The following is a 25,703-nucleotide window of genomic DNA, read 5'->3' as shown; positions in this document are numbered from 1 at the left end:
GCAATTAAGCACAAAATGACAATTCACTCAGATTAGAGCTCCAAGTGTTTGTTGGAAAACTTATTTGGGAGGTATTACTTATGAGGAGTTCTTGCATATGACATAACACAGGGGTATACATTTTAGGCAATTCCCTGTTTTGGAAAGAATTCCCTGTAGAATATATTATGTACCCAATTGATAAATTACAGAATCTTTCCAAATCAGAAAAGTAATGGCCATTCAAAACGATGAACTCCATTATTTTACACATAGTGCCCTTTAATTTCTGATGACTGTTATCTTCATACTGCTGCTTCTTTTCAAACAATATAACTGATGGTTAAGATAGATCTGATGCAGTTTTGCAGCTTGTTAAAGCCAATGTTTTCAGCAAAATGATGTATCCACAAGAGAGCTATTACTTATGTTTAACTTTTCTTTACAAAAGTCGGATAACAATTTTACCATTTTCAGATACTTTAAAGTACCTCCATAAAGCAGACATTTTCTTCAACATTGTCCATTCAAATTGATCTTTCAGTACTGCACATGCACTCAGGTGAACATATTCTGCGTTATAAAATCAACAGTCTAACTGAAAATTGCAAGTCAATCACCAACTTCACAATATGAGGCAAAAACAGCTGTCTGACTTGGGTGGGTTTTTTTTTTTTAACTAAAATAGAGATGCAGAATGAAATACTATGTAAAGAATGTGTAGCTATGTATTGGTTTTAAGATCACTTATCAATCTGAATTAATAAACAATACATTTCCTATTCCAATAAGCAGAGGAAAAATCCAATACCCTCCAAAAACAATCAACTATTTTCTGAAGCCCAGAATTAAAGAATCCCAGAAAACCCGAGCAAAACATATCAAATATCAATTCAATTTTATGCCATGTTTTTCTAAAGATATAGCTCCATTAAATAAAAATAAAATAGATTTCAAGTTACACTTACAAAATATGCAACACATTTCATGTTTGGAATAACAAATAATGGCAAGATAATATCAAGAAAATAAAACAGAACTGTAACATAATAAATAAAAGTAAATAAAATAAGACAAAAGCAAAGCATGAAGCTCTTACAATCAAATTATATTTACATGGTGACTTTCATTCATCCATCCATCCATCCAAATGGATGATGACATATTACTTTCTGGGAAAAATATGCATGTGATTTATTTATATTTTAATTAATTTATGTTACAGAATGATGAATTTTGCACCCTACTGACCGTCTTAAAACCAACTTGGAACAGACTGTGTTAATACATCCTCTACACTCTAGAATACAGGTGTCAAACTCCGGTCCTGGAGGGCTGCAGTGGCTGCAGGTTTTCATTCTAACCACCATCTTATTTAGTGACCAGTTTTTGCTGTTAATTAACTTCTTTTGCCTTAACTTTAATTAACTTGACCCTTAGCCAAACAATATTGAGACACAAAACAAGCCAACCACATGACCAGCTCATCTGTGCCCATCACACACTATCTGAAAATAAAGTAAGGTTGATCTCTCAGCTCAGCAAAACATTTTGATGGTGTTCTTTGAAAACAGAAAATCAACAGTTTTAGAAATGTCTGCTATGGCAGAATGAGAGCAGCAACAAGCCATGGAATTAAATAATGAGTTTAATTAACAGCAAGAATCAGCTTCTCATTAAGAAAATTATTGGAGTGAAATTGGTTGGAGTTTGAAGCCCCAATTTAGCTGGTCATCTGTTGGCTTGTTTGAGATCTCATTTCTGTTTGGCTGTCATTTAATGAAGAAAAGAATTAATTCAGAGGACTGAATCCTTAAAACAGGGCTTTTAAAATGAAGGGAAGAAGAATTTAATTAGCAGTGAAAACTGGTCACTGATTAAGAAAAGGCGTAGAATGAAAACCAGCAACCACTGCGGCCCTCCAGGCCAGGAGTTTGGCACCCATGCTCTAGAAAGTTGGAAATTCCATGGATAATGGCAAGAAAATTGCAATTAAATAAAATGAAAGAGAGCATTATTACTCTTCAAAGTGTAGACTTTTCATTTAGGGAAACTGCAAAAAAATCCAAGTACCGTGTCCTAAACAATCCAAAGACAACAGGAAACTGGCAGAAACTCTGATGGAACGAGATCTGGAAGACCCAAAGTCACAAGTCAATCAGAAGACAACTTTATGAGGGTCACTAACTGGCATGATAGATACCTCGAAGCACAACAGCTTCAAGCACTGCTTAGCAGTAGTCAAAAAAAGCAAGTCTCAATTTCTACTGTGAAGAGGAAACTTCACAGGGCAAGTGGTAGTAAAAAAAACAAAAAAAAACATCCCTTAATGGACAAAGTAGGGCCTTGAAATACTGGCTTTGAACTACTGCAGACTGGAATGCAGTCTTATGGACCGATGAATCAAAACTAGAAATCTTCAGGTCATCTTGTAGAGTGTTTGTACGCTGTCAAGTTGGTGAAAGGATGGTTCTTCAGAGTGTGACCTCAACTGTCAAGTGCAATGGTCTGGAGTTCTTTCGCTAGATGAAGAGTTGGTGAATTGCGCAGAGTGACTAGCATTCTGAATCAAACAGGTTACCACAGTTTTGCTGTTATACCACCAAAAGGTGGCTATTTTAATGAATCAAAAAAATTGAATACAATTTTGTACACTTAATGACATCTTCCTTAAATATGACTGAGGTGTTCTAAAACTTCTCACAGGTGGTGTAGAACCTCATGGCTTATTTGTAAGTATAAACAAAAATGATTTATTCTTACCTTGAGCAGACAGAATAAAAAAGAATAAAGTGCCAATAAGTGGAAAAAAGAAGGGATGACTGATCATTCTCAAACTTTTAAAAAAATGCGTCCAAAACTCCATTAATCTCCAAGGAATCTCAAAAGATGTATGATCTTGAAAGTATATATTATTCCTTGAAGTATTCTTCTTCTGTGTAAAACTTAAAACAATTTCCAACAGAGGAGGTTTTTATAGTCGGAAATAATTAAGTTGCAAAGATTGTCCATTCATCTGTAAAACAGAAAAGTAGACTTTTTAGGTATTACATAAACCCATTTGTATGTTTCATTTCAACAGTGTTAAGATTTTTCTTTTCACTTTCATAAGGCTGAGAACGCATACATGTCAAACACTGTAGACTTACACTTCAACACAAGTGAAAAGAGATGCCATCATTTTAAAGACCCATAAAACTTTTAAAATACAGGACTCATTGGCAATGAATGCAAAGCAGTTGATTAAAACAATTAAAAGCATAAAACCAATATCTCCATATAATTCACATAAGCAGGAGACTGCAAGTTATTAATGAAATGTATAAATACTAAGGAAAATATCACAAAATCTTGCACACCAGATTTAATGTATTCTGGACACACAGGAAAAGAGAAAAATAGCATGTCAAATATGAAGAACAATCATTTCTTTACCCAACAGAAATCAGTTCTTTTCATAGAATAAATTGGGATTTGAAAAGCATTTACTCTGAATTCTTGATTCTCTCATTACGGAAACAGACAATTTAAAAGGAAAGTACATTTCTACAATAGTAAATGCAGAAAATTAATGCTCATAGTACAGCATTTCCAATAAGTGAAACAAGCTGCCAAACTAAGCTAGTTTCTCTTTTTAAATAACATCATAATAAATTCCCTTGAAAAGAAGAATAATAATAATTCTTTTCATTTATATAGCACTTTTCTCACTCCTTAAAGAACTTCCACACAGGAAGGACCCAGGATGAAAATCTATGATCTCCTTACAAGGTGTCAGTATATTGTTTTTGAGAAAACAGAAACCTACTTTTATTGCCGACTAACCTGAACATTTTGAAAACATAGCATATAGGCCAATAATGGCCTTTGCTCTTTTTAAAGGAATCCTCTTGCCAGAAGACGGTGAGCAGGAATGCCTAATAATCTGATAAGTGCCACCTTCAAGCTGCAGAGTATATTCAAAGGCCAAGCACGGTGGTGGCTTTAAGAAAAAAGTGTTTCAGTGCTGGGCTAAAAACGCAGAATGAAAAACTGTAGGACTAACATGATTGCATCAACTGAAGCTCGTTTATGGACTCATCAGATATGGATGAATATGCAATCATCATAATGGGTTTTATTATAAAATCAGTGGACAACTGACAAACCGATTACAGTACCATTAATGAGTCGCACACACTTTGGCAAGTTTGGAGATTTTTAGAAATGACAAGGTAAAACAATCAAATTTTATCCACGTAATCTCTCCCTCAGTAACCTGAATGCTTTCTATACTCTGATCCCAATAACAAGCAGCCTGCCGTTCAGTTGCCTGCAGCCTCATATATGATTCACTGTACTCCATTTCTGTGCATGGCACAAGGAGAATTTTTGTCTGGATAGAATTTCAGGGTATGCTGTAGTGCTGGGTGGTATACCAGTTTATACCGAAAACCATTTTTTATTTTTGTTATATTTTTTTTTTATACCACGACACCAGTTTAAATTGCCTAAACAACGTTCAGAACGTGGCGCAGCGGGAAACTGTTTAAGGGGGACCTTTATCACTGTTACACTGCTAAACACATACAACGTAGTATATGCGTTAGTGGAGGTGTTGCGCGGGGGCTCTTTTTCACTGCTACAACGCTAAACAGGCATGCAATGGAGTACATGCGGTAGTGGAAGAATTGCGCGGTAAAAATGGACAGAGAACATTCCGAAACTGAAGCTGTAGCAGACGATAAAGTTGAACAAGATGACACAGAAGAACTTGTGCTGGAAAAAGGAGCTGTGTCTGTTGTCTGGAGATACTTTGGATTTAAAAGGTCGGATGTGGACCATTTTAACATGTGTGAATACTGTTTCTATACTACTGGATAATACTGCAAGTCAAGTTGTACTTGTTTTATTTTTTTTCAATACTGTGTAATGTACCTGGGTACTGTGTAATAGCGTGACGACATGTTGACTTTATTCTTGACATTTCCACTTTAATCTTGACACTTATGACGAGAATAAAGTCGTCATGTTGACTTTATACTATGACATTTCTACTTTATTCTCCCCCTTATATGTCGACATTAAAGTCGACATGTTGACTTTATTCTCGTAATTTGTCATTAAAGTATAACATCAAACCAAACTTCATCTTAAAATGAATATTTAATTCTCAAACCCTGTCGTAAGTTATGTAGCACATTAAATGCTTTGTGTTAAGTGTTCCCCAAGCCATGTTAATTGCTACTGCTTCTTAAACGGACTTCCTCTTGCACTAAGAGGAGGCGCAGGCAGCACACAGAATACATTAATTTCATGATATTCCTGCTCCCTGAACATTTAGAATGCTAAGATAAAGTACTTGATATTATTTTCATGATGAAATGCATTAAAGCATGTATTAATCATGTGGGGGCGCAGTGGCGTGGAGGTTGCACTGCTGCCTCACAGCAAAGGGGTCCCGGGTGTTCCCTGCTTTGAATTTGCATGTTTATCTGGTGGGTTTACTCGGTGTGCTTCAGTTTCCTTTCAAAGTCATGTAGGATGTGGGGTTTTGTTATGCTATATTAACCATGCTAGTGTATGTATTGCTCGTATTCACCCTGTGATGTGCTGGTGCCTCGTTCAGGATTTGCTCCTGCCTCGCACAAAATGCTTGCTGGGATGGGCATAATCCTGAATGGATGGCATATTTAAACATGTATAACAGAGATTTTTTTTAAAGCTGTGAAGACTCCGTGGTCTAAGTTTATAACTAGTTTTAATTTCACAAAGACGTTTATCGTGCGGTGATTGGTTAGGTGGAGAATGAAAAAGGATAGGAACTGGGGGTTTGGTATGTCAGATAGAGACAGCATGCACGCAATAAAGAAAGCCCACTCAGAAGAACATCCACTGATTTCCGTGTTCGTGTCTCCAACCACCAGATCACAAACCCAACATTTACACAATATTTAAGTTAAACCTGTGCGATACCCATTCATACATCCAGTTTTTGGAAGCCTTGTCACACCTGCCATAAAGTTTACAATAAACGTACAAATAGGGACCCCTTACTTTGAGGGAGCAGCACTACCGCCTCACTACAGTGCATGTGTAATATCTGCTTTAGTGCATTTCATCATGAAAATGATATCAAGTATTTATCTTAGCATTTTACATTTTCAGAGAGCAGGAATGTCATAAAGTGAATGTATTTTTTGTGGCAATCCCTGCCTGCGCTTCCTCTTAGTGCGGAGGAAGTCAGTTTAAGAAGCGCTTAGTGATTAACAACTGGGTCGGGCAACACAAAGCATTTAATGCGCTACATTAACTTGTGACGGGGTTTGAGAAAATCTAGTAAATTAAACATTGATTTTAGGGTGAAGTTTAGTATACCACATTCTACTTTATTGAGAAAATAAACTATGAGAATAAAGTGGAAATGTCGACTTTAATCTCGACATAAGCATCAAGATTAAAGTGGAAATAAGTCGAGAAAACAGTCAATATGTCGACTTTATTCTCGACATATAGTTTTTTTTTTTCTTCACTCTGGCCCTAATATGCTTCCGTAGGGCTATAATCACAAATAGCATTATAAATGCAAGTTGCAGTATTATTATTTATGTATATATAGCTTAGCTTGAAGCAAGATCCATATTAATAAAGATAAAAAAGATGTCTCACCAAGTTGCACTTGTTTTATTTTATTTTTATTTGGTGAATACTGTGTAATGTACCTGGGCTTGAAGTCTTGAAGTAATAGTATTATTACTGGAAGTTGCACTGTTTATTTTATTATTATTTATTAGTTTAAATATTAATCAGTTTAATGAAGGTAAAGTTGTTTAAAAAGTCACTTTAACATGTCAGTGGCCAGAGATTGTTAAAATTAACAGAAAGTGTAGTTGGTTTACAAAAAATATTCACTATTTATTCCTTTTCTAAGACATGTTCAGTGCAATACAACTTTTGACAAGCACCTCTGAATAATTTTACTATGTCTAAATGCCTCTTTGGATGGTTGAAAAAGTTGTTTGCAAAATTTGTTCAATAAAAAGGTTCTATATTGTGACTGCAACTGTCATGCAATGTGATTCCTTCTCTTCATTAGTGCCACCCCCTTGAAAACTACCACTTTATGGGACCATGCAAACCTGTATTAATACTTGTGTGCACATTAAAACTTTTTTTGTACAATGTACAATTCTCATGACAGTGGAATAGGTTATTCCTTGCCAGTCTTCTGCAGTAATTGCAGTGGAAAATGTGATTAACATCCACTCATGCATGGGAAAAAAATACAGTCGAATACAGTGAAACTGGTATAATTTTTAAAAATACCGTGAAGTAGAATTTTGGTCATACTGCCCAGCACTAGTATGTTGTCAAAACCTGTAGTGACCATTTAGCTAATTTTTTCAGTTATATCTTTAATTTTTCAATCAGAGAATCCACCTACTTCAAAAGGACAACTGTGCTGTGCAGAGTCAAACAATGAAAAATGTTAACTTTATACTGTTATACAATTATTATGCAATTGTCAGACCTTCAGATGAGTTAAAAATTTAGTACACCATTACTTTTACCTCTACATCAAATGCTTTAAATTAGAAACAGAAGCATCCTAACAGGTGCAAATGATAAGAACCCTATTAGAGAGTAACTTATAGTGCATAATCTTTATAAGCATCAGAACCTGTATTGTGGCTTGGTTTTAGCAATTGAGATAAGTGGCTTTATCATGTAAAAATATTTTCTGCTACTCTCTGAAGAAAGAATGTCAATGTCTTTGAGTGTGGGAATGGTTGTAAAACCACTTTAAAGCAATTTTCTTTCAATCATTGAAATGTCATCAACATATGGAAAAAAAGTCAGGCACAAGCAATCTACTGATGATAGTTGGGTCCTACCCAAATCCACCCCAAGATCTGACCTACAGATGCATCTTAGGATAAATAATAACTGCTTCAATCAATATTTACATTTACTTATTTGGCTGACACCTTTATCCAAGGAGAAAGGCAACATTTTTCATTGGTTGCATTTGTTTTGGTTTTCCAATCGGAGCACAGGCAAGTCGAGTGACTTGTTCATGGTTACACAATGTCAGTAGCAGGATTTGAACTCACAATCTTAGGCTTTGAAGTTTGATAGACATCACCTTAGATAAAAACTGAAACCTGTGCCAAAATGAATTATTACAAAACTAATAGTAATACTATCTATACAGACAACGTTCTACATACGGTATCTATGTGCAGATATACAGCCAACTGAGTTAAGATGATTTGTACAGCCAAGGGACAGGATGAAAACAGATAATAGTATTCTAAAAACTGAAAGCCAGCCGCAGTACTAAATCTTTTTTTTTTTTTTTATCATGATCAATATTTCACAGGGGTTCACAAGTTTTCTGACTCTTAAAGTTTATTTTGATCGGTGCCTAATACATTTAGCCTGCAATGCTGCCCCTTAAAGCTTGAGCAACATTGGTGTATGATCTGAGAAAGGTAAGAATATTTAGTAGATCAACAGAAATTGTATATTTATTACAAAACAAGGCAGCCTGTTAGGGATGCTCTGATCGATCAGCCGCCTATCTGAATTGACAAATTTTCACTAAAAAAAAGGCTTGATCAGTGATTGGTAAATTGGCCAATCACAAAAGCTGATCGTTTCAGCCCCTGCTTTTCTAAGCATTACAGTAATTTTCAGTGCTCCTTTACACAAGGTATTACGGTAGTTGTGCCACTGTAGCCTTTTCCCCCAACAACTTCCTGATGCATAAATGAGGAGCAGCAAGTAGAGGCTTGTTTTAGCAGTGCAGGCCATAGACATAGAATTACTAGACGCTGCATGACCAGCAGCATTGTATGTCAATGTCGCCGCCATATTGCAAGTGGCACTGCTGTGGAGTGAAGTAATAGATAAAGATTCCTCACGCATGTGCTAACTGGGCTTGTACAAACCACTGTACGCTCCAAACCAGATCCCGGGGGATTACATTTCATAGGTAAGGTTGAACAATTGTTTTGGTTATATTTGGCCATTATAAAATCCCATTTTATAATCTTACCTTTAGCTATGGCAGGCTAACCTAGCAAAGCAACGCATTTATGTGCTCAAGTTAGCATAATTTAGTCACTAATTATACAGATTGATGTTAGCTGTTAACATTTCTCAAACTTTAAAGGTTTCCCGAAGAAATTCACCTCAGGAAGCAGTGGGAGGTAGCCCTTAGACGGGATTTTGAGAAAGCTGTCCTGTGATGTGTGCTGTGCTAGTTTGGTAACAGATACTCTACCAGCATCATATGATCAAAGCTACCACTTGCTCACATTAAAAAACAAAGGAGGTTTGATGATTCCTTCTGAGGGTACAGTCAAGTTGGTCAAAGTAGCTGAGCGCGTTATCCGACAGTCATCATTAGGGCAAGCTGTCAGTGTATCTTTGATCAATCAGCTTGTTCAGGTTGAGATTGGTTCAAATAATGTGTTCTTCTCAAGGAGCACATTGAGGAAACAGTTTGAAATTGACAACCATCATGTTATGCTCATTTCTTTAGTTGTGTCTGTCTTCCACAAACTGAGGCTGCACCATATTGCCAGACTGAATACTCTCAAATTACAGAGTGGCAACACATGTAAAAAGCTAAGACAATTCTGTTTCAAGGATTTTAGATCCTATACTGTATATATTTAAGTAACCACATTGTGTGTGTGTGTGTGTGTGTGTGTGTGTGTGCGTGTGTGCGTGCGTGTGTGTGTGCGTGTGTGAGATTGAGAGAGGAATGAGTGAAATATTTTCAGAAATTATTAAGCCAATTTGTATATAATAAAATTGTTTATTTTTTTCATTGAGTGTATCATTTCACCGTTAAAAGAAATACCAGACTTTCAGACATTGGTCAAGTTTTAATCTCAATAATGAATAATAATAACAATACATTTTATTTAATAGGTGCCTTTCTTAGTACTCAAGGTCACCTTACAATACCCTGGGAACTTTGATAGGCAGGGTCTTTAAAATGTTTTTATATATTACAGAAATGCTATCAGAATCAATATTACTACATCTGGAATATTAATAGATGGGAGGTGTGCAAAATGGGGCAGGTTCCGTTTAGCAAAGTTTCTAATTTGAAAGTTGTGGAAATGTAATTGCTCATAGGATGCAAACACATTATCTATATACAGTTGTCCAAGTGTTTTAATCTTGGACATTTACCAAACATTAAATACTATGTAGGTTTGAGAGGGTAGAAAAAGGTGGTTGTCATGTACAGATGCAATCGATAAAAGCTTCTCTGTCCCCTCCTCGAACCGCCACCTTATCGTGGTGGAGGGGTTTGCATGTCCCAATGATCCTAGGAGCTCTGTTGTCCGGGGCTTTATGCCCCTGGTAGGGGCACCACCTATGGGAGGAGCCAAGGAGGTTGGGTGCGGTGAGAGTTGGGTGGTGACCGAAGGCGGGGACCTTGGCGGTCTGATCCTCGGGGAAAGAGCCTGAGCTAGTGCAAGAGGTCGAGAGGTACCTGCTAGATATAGTCGGGCTCACCTTGACGCACAGCTTGGACTCTGGAACCAATCTCCTTGAGAGGGGTTGGACTCTCTACCACTCTGGAGTTGCCCGCGGTGAGAGGCGCCGAGCTGGTGTGGGCACACTTATTACCCCCCCGACTTGGAGCCTGTTTGTTGGGGTTTACCCCGGTGGACGAGAGGGTAGCCTTCAGGTGGGGGGATGGGTCCTAGCTGCTGTTTGTGTGTATGCGCCGAACAGCAGTTTGGAGTGCCCACCCTTTTTAGAGTCCCTGGAGGGGGTGCTAGAGGGAATACCTTCTGGGGACTCCCTCATTCTACTAGGAGACTTCAATGCTCACGTGGGCAATGACAGTGAGACCTGGAAGGGCGTGATTGGGAGGAATGCCAAATCTAAACCCGGAACGGTGTTTTGTTATTGGATTTTTGTTTTGTGCTTGTCATGGATTGTCCATAACGAACACCATGTTCAAGCATAGGGGTGTTCATATGTGCAAAGTGCTTCCTACATTGGTTCCATATTCTGAATGATTGAAGGGTAATTGGATTATTAGTGTATTGCTGGCAATTTGTATTTACTGGAACACAAAGCAGGGAATATAAAGAAGTATTGCAAGATTTGAATTCTACTGCTGGCAGGCTTGTATATAGATTTGTTTTGATGACCAAGTCTGTATGGCTTGTTTTTGCCACCCCGTAATAAAATTGAAAGTTAGGCAGTGCCATGCCCCCCCTCTAACTCTAGGAAGTTAGATTTAATTGGTGAATATATTACATTGAATAAGTGTCAAAGATTAGAAGCTAAATGTTTGCCTTTAATAAATCCAGTATGGTCTTGTGATATTATCATTCTCAATCCTAGATAAAACTTTGGAGTGTACATTAACATCAGTATTCAGAAATTGTGTTGGTTTTGTCAAAATTTTAAAAACCCAATTGTCATTCATTTACTCAGAATATAGGAAGCATTTCATGTTAGAGAATATTTTATCTGTGGCACCTCTACATGGTAACCAATGATTTCCACCCTCTCCAACTTACAGTTTTTAATGCTTGGAAAATGTATGGGATTAAATCATTTAGAGATTTGTATATAAATAATTATGTTTTTGCATCCTATGAACAATTACACCATAAATTTAGTTTTCCATCAACACAATTTTTCCACTATCTCTAAATTAGAAACTTTGCTAAACAAAATCTGCCCAATTTTCCTCACCTCCCACCTATTTCTATTCCAGAAGAGATACTGATCAGTCATGAAGACAGCATTTATATAATATATAAAACCATTTTGAAGTCCCTTCCTTTTAAAGGTCCCAAAGTACAGTGGGAAAATTATCAAAGCATTCAATTAATCAACTTAATTTTTTTTTTTTTTTTTAAAATCAAGCACATCTACCTCGTTTAAATTTTCCAAAATGTTTCCAGGGCAAGATCCAACCTGCAAACGTTGTAATCAAGCTTCAGCTTCACTAGACGACATGCTTTGGGCCTGCACCAAATTAACATCACTCTGGTTAAAATTTTTTAAATGTCTATCAGACAGTCTGGGTGTCACAATCACTCCTAATCCATTAATAGCTATGTTTGGTGTACTCCCACATGGACCTAAAGTGGAGAAAGATAAACAAACTGCAATTGCCTTTACTTCACTATTAGCAGGTAAACTTATCTTGCTCAAATGGAAGAATCCAAACCCATCTCTCTTAAGTCAGAGGGTAACTGATGTCCAGGGCTGTGGAGTTGGAGTCGAGGAGTCGGAGACAATTTTGGGTACCTGGAGTCAGAGTCGGAGTCGGCAAAAAGTTAACCAACTCCGACTCCTACTAAATTTAAATGGGAATTAAAAAAGTAAGTTGAAATGTCCCAATTCACAAACAGTCATAATGAACTACTTCTCTGCAGTAAGAATAAAGCCCAATGCATGCAGTGCATAATGTTACCACAAAACGAACATGTCAAGTAACCATGAAGCATGCTTTTCATTGACTGTATGCGTCACTATATGGGATGTAATGCACAGGTAAGGTGCGGCACCGCTTTCCATTGTGTCGTGTTCCACTGTTACAGGGAACTGTGAACCTAGCCTAAAGCCCCCCATACATTTACAGATGCACTGCCGATTTTTCGGCCATTCAACGAGTCATCACGCGTCAAACGCCTGAAAAATCATCTGGTGTGTTCTCAGCTCCGTCGGCTCCCTTCGCTATGCGCTAGTGAAGGGGCGAAGGAGCCGAAACACAGATCTCCCTACCTGTCTCCAGCAGAGGCTCGTTCTGCTGATCAGCTGGCCGGTGAGTGACAAAATGCACTAAACTTCCGGCTGGCTGACTGAGGAGACAGCCACTGCAGCAGACAGAGGCATCACATTACTTTGGATGGGGGGCGGTGGTCGAGATTTTCGGCAAGCTGGATCTGCCCGTCCATGTGGACACCCGCAATCTGCGGCCGCCAATCAATTGTGTTTGTCTTTAATCTGGCATTATAGTAGAGTGTTGGCTTCCTAGCCAGTAGTTCTGTGGTGAAATGACATGTATGCTGCCTTCCTTTCCTTCAATGGATGTAGAAAATACATTAGCATAGTATATATATACAGAGGAGTCGGTCGGGAGTCGGAAGATTTAGAAACTGAGGAGTCGGAGTCAGAGCATTTATCTACCGACTCCACAGCCCTGCTGACGTCATATACTATTTGAATTAGGAAAAAATCAAATTCTCTCTTAGAGGATATGTTCAAAAACTTTTTTAAAACCTACCAGAATCTAATCAATAATATTTAAGAATATTGGGGAGAAAGACTCCTTTCCCTCTACACTACTGTCAAAACATTTACTCTGGCTATTCGCCTTTATCTCTTTTTTTTTTTTAATTGTTAAGTTTGACTTGACTGTATGTAATGTTACATGCTTTAAACAAATTCAATAAAAGTTAAAAAAAAATAAAAATTAGTTTGTATAATATTTTCAGCATAGTGTAATTATTAAAAAAAAAAACCAACTATCTACAGATACAGATTCATACTTTAGCTGGGCATATAATGCTTTCATCTGAAGGACCTTGAAAATGAACTAAAAACTTCTGTTTAAATTAAAACTTTTTCTGATAATGACTTGCTACTGAACATTTAAAACAATTGATTTAATACTTATAACAACAAAGCAAGGCAAATTCTATTGCCACAAAAAATAATTTTAATCAGAACTACCGTTTTTGGCCTCTTGCTGTCTCAAAGGCTTGAACCTTGGCCAGTGCCAACACATATAACATGAGAAACAAAACCTCACAATATTACTGGATGCTTGTACAGCATTAATATTGCAATCTACTTGTTTTCATGAAGCTCTGTGCTTTTACTCTCAATTAGTGTCTGGAGTAGCATTTTGGAAGGGGACAAATTACATGCAGAGCAGTGTAGCATGTGTCACTTTCAATTTGAGCATTAGACAAAAAGAGGCCTGCCCTGTGTCCTACTTTTCACACATCTGTGACTTCTGCGTAATGAGTACAAAGAAATCCTCCTTAAAGTAAAGACAAAGGGCAGTTAACCAGTCACCTTCTTCAGAAGGGGTGCAGTTGTCTGAGCTCCATGAGAACATGCCAAAGGCATTTAGACAAAATTAAAAATTCTTGATATGCATTACATTCTACTTCACATCAGTGCGATCTCAACAACTCTAGCTCAAATGATCCCCCTTTACAAACGCAAACTAATAGCTCTCAACTACTAGTGAAGAATTCACCTATCAGAATTTACGAAAGAGGAATACATGTATAATTGGAAATTTACAATATACACAATCATTTATCATTTAACATAGCTTTTTCCAAGAACACTACTTTTAGCGTTGATAAATATGTATCCGTGCTATTAAAAGCAATTAATAAACAAGGTCTTCAAATACCAGAATGTATATCCATTATGTACCTATACCTCTTAAGTGTACTGAAATTTCATTTTTTCAAAGTTAATTTAACAAGTTAGACAATGTACGCAATGCATAACATTCAGGTGCATTTGGCAACTAAGTTAACTGATATGAAAGTTGAAGTATTTCACATTTTTTGTTGACCTAAACCAAAGACAGTTATTATATTTCTGTTAAATTAGTTTTGTAACAATAGCGATAAAAGAAAGCAATTACACATGTTAGTAGACTACTTTAAATATGTGCTTTAAGAGTACTTTGCAACAGAGTTAAAGGCAGAGCACAAACTTGTTCCTGGTTGCTAATTAGCTTTCATACACAGCTGAGTCCAATTCAAGTGTAAAAATGGCACTGATTGATGTGTGTTAGTGGATTAGGGCCTGTGACCAACTGTTGTTAAAAAATGTTATGTTTAAGAAAATTTGAAGTATACCCAATAGAATATAATCCAGTAATTAGCAATTGAAAAGTATTTGTTAATTCAAAATGACAAATACTGACAAAAAATAAATATCCATACTACTCTATGAAAGGAACTGAAATAAGTTACCCATCTAACTATTTATGTTAGTTAAAACACTCATTTGTTAAAATTATACGAGGTATGTCTATTAAATAACGAGACTGTGATTCTACCTAGTAAACAAAGCAGTCAGAGCCGGAAATAACTGCATGCGTGGTGACCTTGAACATGTTTGAACCTGCACGATAAGCAGCAACACTCTTATGACGTTCAGTTGATTGTGAGGGACGTGAGGATGTCAAAGATGATGAATGCCCTGGGCCAAGAATGAAAAAAGCTCGTCAAAGCAAGTCAAAATTTGAAGCCATGCTCATTGTGTTTTTCGATATCAAGGGTGTACAGTTGTGCTTGAAAGTTTGTGAACCCTTTAGAATTTTCTATATTTCTGCATTAATTTGACCCAAAACATCAACAGATTTTCACTCAAGACCTAAAAGTAGATAAAGAGAAACCAGTTACACAAATTAGACAAAAATATTATACTTGGCCATTTATTTATTGAGGAAAATGATCGAAAATTACATATTTGTGAGTGGCAAAAGTATGTGAACCTTTGCTTTCAGTATCTGGTGTGACCCCACTTCTTTCTTTTAGTTGAGAAAAAGTTAATCGGTTTTGGTCGACTAAAATAGTAAAAAAGACAATCAAGCAGATATCTTGTTTAAAAATATGAATATGCACATAATATACTGTACCTCTAAACTATTATACTAACAAATACACTAAGGCCAAAGCCAAATCACATATAGAAATTACTGAACATAAAATAAAAAGTATAGAAAGGATTTACTCCAAAAGCTATTGGTCAGATAATGGCAGCTCTGTTCTGTCACCAGAGTTTTCTAACCTTCAACATGACTTAATTATACTGCTATAAGATTCTACCAAAAATATGTTGGACCAAGCAACACACATTTCAATTCAGCATCGGGTTTATAAAAAACAAGATCATCATGGACTATCTGATTTATCTGACAATGTGCACATTTTTAATTTATTCTCTGATAGTTTTTTCTTCAGCAACTGAAAAATACTGCTTAAAATATTTAAAATTCAAACATTACTATATTTGTACTGCTGAATTAGTGAATTGCAAAATAATTTATATTTACTTTTAAACATACCCTTAAAAGCTATCTTTGTAACACTTTTAAAATATGGTTTGTAAGAGAATCAGTTAGGTTTGTAACATTTGCTATAGTAAGATTTATATTTACACAATTAGCTTGTAAAAAAAAAAACTCACTAAAGAGATACATTTACCAGATGAGTTCTATTTTTTTTACATGATATTTTTTCCAGTAATTCAAAACTCTTGTAAAACAGTCTTTGCTGTGCTGTTTCCAAAGTGACATGAGTGATCAGACTTTGTTATTGCTTAGCCGGTTTGCAAATCCACAATTACAAAAGTTACCTCTAGTCAATTAATCACAAAAAAAGACTACATTACATCCACTAACGTACCATTCTAATACTGTATATGACGCAAGTGCTTTTACTATGTTCTTCACATTTTAGGGGTTATGATCATAAACATTGGTTTGCCCTCGAAAACCAAAGAAACAACACAAATTCAGTGTCTTCAGAGTCACGGTCAGCAGTGAAGCAGTGCTCTTTTGCTGTACTGTACATGTACATATATTAATTGGGAGATGTGCTTCAAGCGCCTCAAAGACTGAAATCTTAAATACATTTTATGTTAATATTAACAAATGGAGCAGTTACATTTCATCAGTGATGTAGACAAGTCAAATAGCAACGTTGTTTGAAACTTGCCTTGATATTTAAATGCTATGATTATTGTTGTCACTGCCACTGTGACCATATATGTATACGGATGTGTGCGAGGTGGTGTAGGAATGCGTAGGACACCCTCCATATGCGATTAAACCCTCCATAATTTCATCTGCTGTAACAAATGCGTGACACTACAAACTAAACAGTTAAAACTCACATCTGAGGCTGAGTGCATCTGACTGTACTCGGAAAGCTGCACAAATCTATATCGTAAGTAGCTTAATAAAACAGATAAAAACAGCAATAACAAAATCCTGTGTGTTGGCTTTTATTTCATTAATGTGCACATTTTCTTCATTTGCACTTAACACATTGATATTAGCAGGGTGAACGAGAGAGCCAGAGGCAAGTCACCACCTACATAACGTTACATACATTGGCATGAATCTCAGGATGGAGCGCCTCTAGATGACCATTCAGGTTTGTGGTGTTCTTTCCTGTGAGCTTCATTCCACATGGTTTACAATGAGTTATATTTTTGTCAGCGCTGTAATTAAAATTGGCCCATATATGTGACAATTTTTATAATACAAGAATCACGTTGGCCGACATAGAGCAGGATTCTGGCTGACATGATTTCCTTATGGTGCCCAAAATTAATGTTGTCCAATTACAAGCATGCTTACAAATTTTTTAAATTGCACCACTGCATTCATGTTCATTATTGTGGAATGTCATGTGTAATAGAGATCTGTAAAGAACTTCATATCACTCATTGTCCAGTTGTCTGTAACATTTTTGTTTCCATCAACAATGATTTTAAAAGCATTCATCTTCGCTTTCAGCATTAAAGGTGCATTTTTATTTGGTTTTTGTTCTGTTTTAGTCACAGAAAAAATGTTGTTGAGTATTTTTCGTCTTTGTTTTTACCAACAAAATCAACAGTTGGAAAAAAAACTTCAGAACAGAGGCAGAAGTGGATAAAAAAAAAAAGTCTCATGCAGACACTTTTGCAGAATGAACATAAACATGATTATCATTGCCAAGGAGTTTTTCACAAGTATTTATAAAAATATTACATAACTAACTACTCAGCTACAACTACTCTTTGGGTTAACTTGTGTATTTTTTGCAATATTCCATGTTAACTTTTTTATAGCTTTCCTAATATTCCTTTTAAAAGTTGCTCTCAGGTGCTCATGTGCAGTGGAATAAAGCTTAAGTCACATTACGTGACTTGTAGTCATAGTGTATTTCACATCTGCCAAATGCAGCTGTTGATCTTGTCACCGGACAATGTCAAAGTGCACAAATGAAAACAGCTGGGAATGTCTAACTTACCAAATATGTCGCAACTTTCCAACAAAGTCATGCTTGCCCCTTTTGCAGCACCCATTAAAATTCTGCCTGAAAAAGCTGATAGTGTACAAACGGTCAAAAGGTATGGCAAGGTGAGCCACAATCCTTTTTAATTCTTTTTTCCATTTTATCATGGTACAAAATACACAATACATTCAGGCAGACAAGCTTCACTTCTGTAAGGGAGATCCAAAGCACTTATGTTCCTTATTCCCTCTTTCTGCATTATATGAGTTGTACTTCTGAATGAGCATTCACTGGTTGTCAGCTATCATGCACACAAGTCTACCCACTACAACTAAAGGCAAAATCAAACCTGTTTGACTTTGTCACAGTGAGTCGTGGACTAGTTGGAGTTAACCACTGGCTTTGTCATTTTATGTGACTGGCTTCAAAATCAGTGGAAAAAGTCAACAAAGGTAATATGGCTTTAACACAGATTTGTAATATTATAAAAAGGATAAACTTAATTTCATTTTTTGTTCTATTTGGACTAGAGCAGCTATATTGAAATATGTGCAAAAAGGTAAAAAATCATTATAAACAATATCTACAACCCACATTTTTAGTTATTATAAAATTAAATGCAAAAATAATCATAGGATGGCTTAAAATGGAAAAACAAAAAAGTTAACACATAAAATTTAAAAAAAGACCTACGAAAAAATCTCCAAAAATGCCTGCCTGGATTAACTGTTGTGAAACATAGTAAACTATTAACTTGAAATTAAGTTTCCTTGCTTAAGCTTGTGCCCCAGTGTTGTGTACATTTCATCTTTTTCTCTATACATTAGTAACTTGAGCACTGCTTTTAAAGCATAATTTCCACTAGACACAGCATTCCACAAAGAAAATTACAATGCAATTCCCAATACACTTATGCTTTCATTTAAACAACAGAAAAGGCTTCCACCATCAGCCAAAGTGGCCTGTTTCAAATGTGAAAAGTTTGTACAAGTTAGTAGGCCAGACGTCAGAATCAGGCTCAAGAAAAACTGGCACAACTGTTCTTTCAAAAATGTTTCCCTTAGCATATGTTACACAATTAGTGGAGCACAACAGATCATTTACAGCACTTGAAAAGGGATACAAATGTTTTCATAAAAATAATATTTTTAATTGTGAAAGTGTTCTCTTGTTTATACTATTTTGCTAGTGTGAAAGACCAGCCCGGACACAGACAGACACTGAGACCGACAGTAGTCCAAAGACACACATTTATTTTCATAGCACAACACAGCCACAATAAACTCACATGGCTCAGTCCTTTTCCTTCCTTCTGCCGCATCCACTCCTCTCTCGCAAGCTCTGTTCACTACCAACCGACACCTTTCTCCAAATGGAGTGAGGTGGCCCCTTTTATAACGCACCAGGTGTGCTCCAGGTGCTCCATGATGATCTTCCGGCAGCACTTCCTGGTGTAGCAGAAGTGCTGCCCTTGCACCTGAAAGCACTCCGGGCGTACATGGTTCCTGTTCTGGCAGCACTTCCTGGTGTGGTGGAAGTGGTGCAGTGCATGGCTCTGGAACCATCTAGACACCCCCTGGCAGTGGCCAAGGACCCCCACAGGGCTGAGCTTCCCAGCTCTGTATCCATGGCCCTGATGCAATCCGGGGGGCTGCCCTCTTGTGCCCCGGGGAAGATATTGCCCCTCTCCCGGTCCTTCCCTTCTCCAGGCGTACCAGTGGGGCAAGGTCCCTGGTCATCTGCCACACTAGATAGCATCATATGCCATGCTAATTTTTGAATGGAGCAATTTTCATTTTCCTTTTGTTAATTGTACATGATTAGTATCAAATGTGCTGAATGTGGAGTTAGTTATAAGATGCAGGTGTCACAGATTTTTTTATATTTATTAACTTTGGTTGTAATAATTTCTATTATTAAGTACAAGTATTAAATATCAGTATTAGCTCTTTCAGGGCAAATGTCGACTTTTGTCAAAATTGAGGGTTAGAGTACAAAACTGCCTGTTAACATTGAGAGAGAGCAATGCAAATGCACAAAGCAAAATATTCTATTGACGATGTTTTGCATATTATTGTTGAATCGGACCTCCGCCTTGTCAGACTCCAATTCTGATGCAGGTGATCAGGAAATGGGGATCGAAAATAAAAGTGAGGTGCCAGCATCAGCTGATCGTGGTGCTGAACAGATTTATGTAACTGATGCATCTATGGCAACGTTCACCTGGGAGGACCGCAACTTGCGATGACAAGAGGTAAAACTAGATTGCATCACACTGTGATCGCTACCCGCATGTTGCATGAAAACAGCCAGGCAGCTGGCCCGCCATGCATTCCTGCTTGCCGTCGAGATGCCCCCGCCCAGCTGCTGTTGCCAGAGATGGAGAACATGCGCCGTCAGCAGCCACAATACACAGCAACATACATTTTACGTTTATTGATGTGTGAAAGATTTGCTTTGTGTGCTTTTCAGAAAACTGACTTTTTTGGAATAAATATTCAGCCCTCAAAGAGACTGAAATTTTGCTTGATTGCCGATTCTTTGTTTTAATAAAGATTACATTAAAAAATCATTATATTAAAACACGTAAGCATACCTGTCGAAGGAAGATGTTACCTAATCGTGGTCTGTCAACATATCAGTGTCAAAACACTCTTGCATTTCGAGTGGCACAACAGAAACAAAATGCAGAAAATCATCTCCCTGAAGGCATAATGCACAGAAATCCATCCTTGTTTCCCATCTGCCAAGCTGTTCCACTTAAAGTGGGATGGACCGCACCAATTCTGACATGCTTAGGGCATACAGAAGGTAGTCATACTCTGTAAAATGCAGACTACATACAAAAAAGTTACCTCAATTCACATGAGATATGGTTGATTTTCTTAGAACAAAAGGAACAAACACTACAAAAAACTCTTCTACTTGGTTTCAGACCATGTATGTATGTATGTATGTACTGTATGTATGTATATCTATCAATTACAGTAAAGTCTCGCTTATCTGACATAAACGGGCCGGCAGAACGTCAGATAAGCGAAAATGTCGGATAATGGGAGGTGTTAAGAAAAAGCCTATTAAATGTCAAACTATGTTATTTTACACATTACCTCGAAACCTCAGTTCATGAACGTCTCTGAACACGTACAAATCGGGTTATGACCAAAATGCTTGCCAAACTTTTGCATCTGTTCGCGACCACACACTAGGTATACGAACGAACCAGTTTCCCTTTCGGTTTGTGCATGCTGATGATTTCCCCACGTGTTCAGTCACTCCCTGTGCATTTCCTGTGCAGAGAAAGTGCACGAGAGAGAGAGAGAGAGAGACACAGACAGACACGCACATGCACGCACGAGAGAGAGAGAGAGAGAGACACAGGCAAGCTCACGCACACGCAAGAGAGAAACAGGCAGGCGCACACACACATAGGTTTTTGTAAATGAATCTAATTGTAACTCCAATGGGAGTCTCTGTACATTATACAATTGGTTGTCCCTCCACTCATACGCTTTGATCCTATGGACTGATGGATGTAACAATGCCAACGATAAGCCATTGACACACAAAACAAAGAAGAAATTAGAATGACTATAATTGATCAAAAAATGCGAAAAGTTTGGAATTTGTTTTTAAAACTCAGTCAAATTAAGCTGATTGCTTTGTGGGACTACAAAACTTTTTTTATAAAATGTAGAGTTTGTTATTAACCTGTGGTTAAAATTCTTTGATTTAATAAAGTTTGTGTTTTTAATTTTAAACTAACAAGCACAATGTTATGCAGCAATGTACCTCTATGCTAGTGGCGTAATATCAGCACCACTGTCTCATAGGAAGGAGATTATGGGTTCACATCCCTGGTTCTCCCTGCATGGAGTTTGCAAAGCAATTTGAGTAGTGAGTAAAGCACAATATAAATGTAAAGAATCATAATAATAATAATATTTGACTTGACAATTTCTCAATTTCAAATTTTACACATTATTAATTTTCACCGAATAAACAAAACATGCAGCGCTAGGACTCTCAGCCTCTATATACTTTTACAGTATCTCAAATTTGATCCAAACACAATGTGTGCATAAAGTCACCTTTTTGTTTACAATAAAGGCACTGTTAATCACACAAGTGGTGATCTAAAACAAATGTATGTTCCCTCAGTGTGCAGTAGACATTGTATTCATATGTGTTAGTTACTGTTATCACTCGTTATGGGGTTTGTGCACTGATAGCTTTGAAAGTATTGATAAATCTTTATTCTATTAAATGCACTTTATGGTGTGCCTCGGTCACATATGGCCAAAATATTTATTTTATTTCAAAAGGCAAGCAATCGTTATTGGTAATGCTGTGCACTATTTTGTTTATATGCAATTTGAGATGTGCCTAGGTCAGTTATGTCCAAAATATTTTATTTCAAAAGTGGGGAAAAAAAGTATTGCAACTACCTCAGATTCTGTTCAGTTATAGCTATTTTTATGCACTCTTTGATATGCCTGTGTTGGATATAAACCAAATTTAAAAGGAAAATAATGAATAAAAATTACTTCTTTTTCAATACATTAATTTGTGCTGGTTTAAAATTTATTATTACCTGCTGCTTACTGGTCACTGAAAATGTCTGGCCCAGCTAAATTTCTTGGTTTAAAAATTTGAAACCAACTAAATTTGTAATTGAATAGCCCTGCTGTATTAGTTTCATCTGTAACAACAAGTTACCCCTCTTTCCCTCAAACTAAGCCCAATGCCATTTACTTTTAACAACTAAGTCTATTACACTTATCTTTCCCAGCCTTCTCAAGAAGAGACTTTGAATCATGCAAACAGTATGATCAAACCAACTCATAGGAAAAAGCTGGCTGATGACTGGTAAAAGCTCTTATATGCTATTGGTAACGACAAGAATATGAGAATACTTGTTATATGAATGGTTTAAGTATATCCAAGACAAACATACTGTTGCGTTTTTACACGGTTGTCCCTGCTGAATTAAAATGGCCTAATGTGAAGTGAATATTTTTATGAAACTAAAATCCAGCTTGTTTAAGGTAAACTTTTACTCCTGTAGGAAGAGTATAACACAAAGAAAATGACCTGCTGAAAACAGAATATGCATCCCACTATTGAACAGACATTCAGTAGGTTTTATTCATAATTCAGTGTAAAATAATAAAAAAAAAAAAGCTGCAACAATGTTATTTCAAAATAAACAGTTGCCTTCTGATATCTAAAGATTTAAAGATCTAAGATCTAAGCTGACAAAAGTCCAAAAGTCTTAATTCCTCAAGGGAATAAAAATAATAAATAAAGGTATTAATTTGTTCATAAATTGTGTAGGGTAACACATATTATGAAGTGAAACTAGCTGATAAATTCAGAGAAAGTCAGTCCAATTAAATGTCAGTCACAATTAAAATTCACATGACTTTTGTGATACCCCGAAAAACCACTGTAAAGGACAATTTTAAAGAAATTCCAGAGTAATGGAGAAACACTGCACCATTTTTTCTGACTTTTGACAGACAATGAAGTATAACTGGAATCCAATCATATTACCAAGATGTTGTTCAAAAAACCATAGGGAACACCACAATCTGGTGTTCATTGTTGTATACAACAGAGAAAAATGACTGGCACTATGTGCTAGTAATTTTAAAATGTCAAATGGTCAGAGAGACATAAATATATCTAAATATATATAACTGCATAGGTACAATGTTCATGATTTTCAGCAGCACTTTATATTGGCTTTTCACATTTCAACAAGCTGAATAACCTGCACCCTTTTGAGAGGCTTGTCCAAGGTACTATGTCATCTGTATGCAGATCTCTGCCCTGGACATATACACTTGGCCCATAAACATCAGAATGTCTTCTGCCATTAGCAGGACTTCTCTATAAAGTAAAGAGAAGGCAAGTTGATAGACAATGTTAACAGTATTTGTTGTTTTTACTAAATGTTAATTTTCCTCCAAAGTCGCTTGAGGCAGATATTAATGTCACCTAAGACAAAGCTAGAGAGGCGAGATTGCTTTGGTTTGGACATGTGCAGAGGAGAGTTGCTGGGTATATTGGGAGAAGGGTGCTAAGGATAGAGCTGCCAAGCAAAAGGAGAACAGAAAGGCCTAAAGAGAAGGTTTATGGATGTGCTGAGAGAGGACATGCAGGTGATTCGAGTAATAAAGCAAGATGCAGAGGACAGGAAGAGCTGGAAAAAGATGATCCGCTGATTGCCTTGAAAGCTTGCATATTGTAATCTTTTTAGTTAATTAATAAACAGATGTCATTTTGCTTGACTTCTCACTAAAAAAATCATATGTGTTTGAGTCACTTTTTCATTTAAAAAACAAAGTAATGTTTAATTCTAAGGCTGGGTTTATACTTCACGCGACGCATGCTGCAGCGGACGCTCCTGCTACGCAAGTGTTTTACTGTTTATACTTGCGCGTGTACTTTAGATAGAAAGATACTTTATTAATCCCAAGGGGAAATTCACATAATCCAGCAGTAGTATACAGATACAAAAAACAATATTAAATTAAATAGTAATAAAAATGCATGTAAAAGCAGACAATAACTTTGAGTAATGTTAGCATTTACTCCCCTGGGTGGAATTAAAGAGTCGCATAGTGTGGGGGAGGAACGATCTCCTCAGTCTGTCAGTGGAGCAGGACAGTGACAAAAGTCTATCTTTACGTAAATCTGGAGGAATCCAGCAGAAGGCAGTGCGAGATATTATCACAGTGAGAACAAGTTCAGCTTCTCTGTGTTGTGAACTGCCTAGAACATCCATTAAATTACGATGACATCTTACCGCAAAATCTCTGAAAAGGATGATTAATGATTAAATCCATCAATCCAGGGATGTGTCCATTCCAGCAAGCATTGGGCAAGAGGCAGAAACAATCCCTAGACAGGACATCAGCTCACTGCAAGGTGAATATAAGCACACACATACACTGGAGTCATTTCAGCGGCACCAAATTTCCAAATCTGCATATCTTTGGAAGGAAACCGGAACACAGTGTGGAATCCAAGCAGGGAATACCAGCAACGTGACACCATGCGAGACAACAGTGCTACCACTCCGCCACTGTGTCACCCCCAAGTGTGCAATCATTAACAGTATTCATTATTTAAACTAAATTAATGATTTACCTGTAAAATGTAAAATACATACTTTAATGCATTTCATCATGAAAGTGATATCAAGTATAAATCTAAATATTCTAAATTTGCAGAGAATTGAAATATCATACATTTAATGTGCTCTGTGTGGTGATCTATTGCTGCTTGCCGTAGCAATTAAAAACTGATGATGTTTACGACGGTCTGCTTTAATGATAAAGCAAACTATAAGGTTAAAGTAGACATTTCGAAATTAAAACCAAAATTTACACTTTAATCACAAAATACACTTTTTAATCATGTCCTTAATTTTTTTCTCAGTGGCTCAATTACAGCACTGTACATTATGTTGGTGTTGTGAAGTTATGGAAAAAAAAAAAAAAAAAGATGGCGCAAAAGATGGTATGTGAGACTGTATTGTGTCATTACGATCAGGAATATGCAATGCTTGAATATAAAAGCACCACAAATGCATCTGTATATTGGCATTTTGCTTCACCACATTGAACCATTCATCAAACATCAAAGCGCGCACATCGATCCTGTAGGGTCCGCATAGAGGCTTTCTGTCACATGTAG

General features: G+C 36.7%; 1 protein-coding gene across 3 annotated transcripts in view; it reads right to left on the bottom strand.

Moving 5' to 3' along the window:
* Positions 1-25,703, bottom strand: part of LOC120538882 (bone morphogenetic protein receptor type-1A-like) — a 212,796-nt gene that overhangs the window by 72,355 nt on the left and 114,738 nt on the right. For all 3 annotated transcript variants that reach the window (XM_039768467.1, XM_039768482.1, XM_039768475.1), the window contains exon 3: positions 2,743-2,995. In XM_039768467.1, coding sequence (XP_039624401.1) covers positions 2,743-2,845 — 103 coding nt within the window. In that variant the 5' untranslated portion in view covers positions 2,846-2,995. The remainder of the gene's footprint in view (positions 1-2,742; positions 2,996-25,703) is intronic.

Source organism: Polypterus senegalus, chromosome 1, assembly GCF_016835505.1.
Source record: "Polypterus senegalus isolate Bchr_013 chromosome 1, ASM1683550v1, whole genome shotgun sequence".
Taxonomy (NCBI): Eukaryota; Metazoa; Chordata; class Cladistia; order Polypteriformes; family Polypteridae; genus Polypterus; species Polypterus senegalus.
Note: the sequence above shows the minus strand (reverse complement) of the source record. Positions and strands in the feature narration are given on the sequence as shown.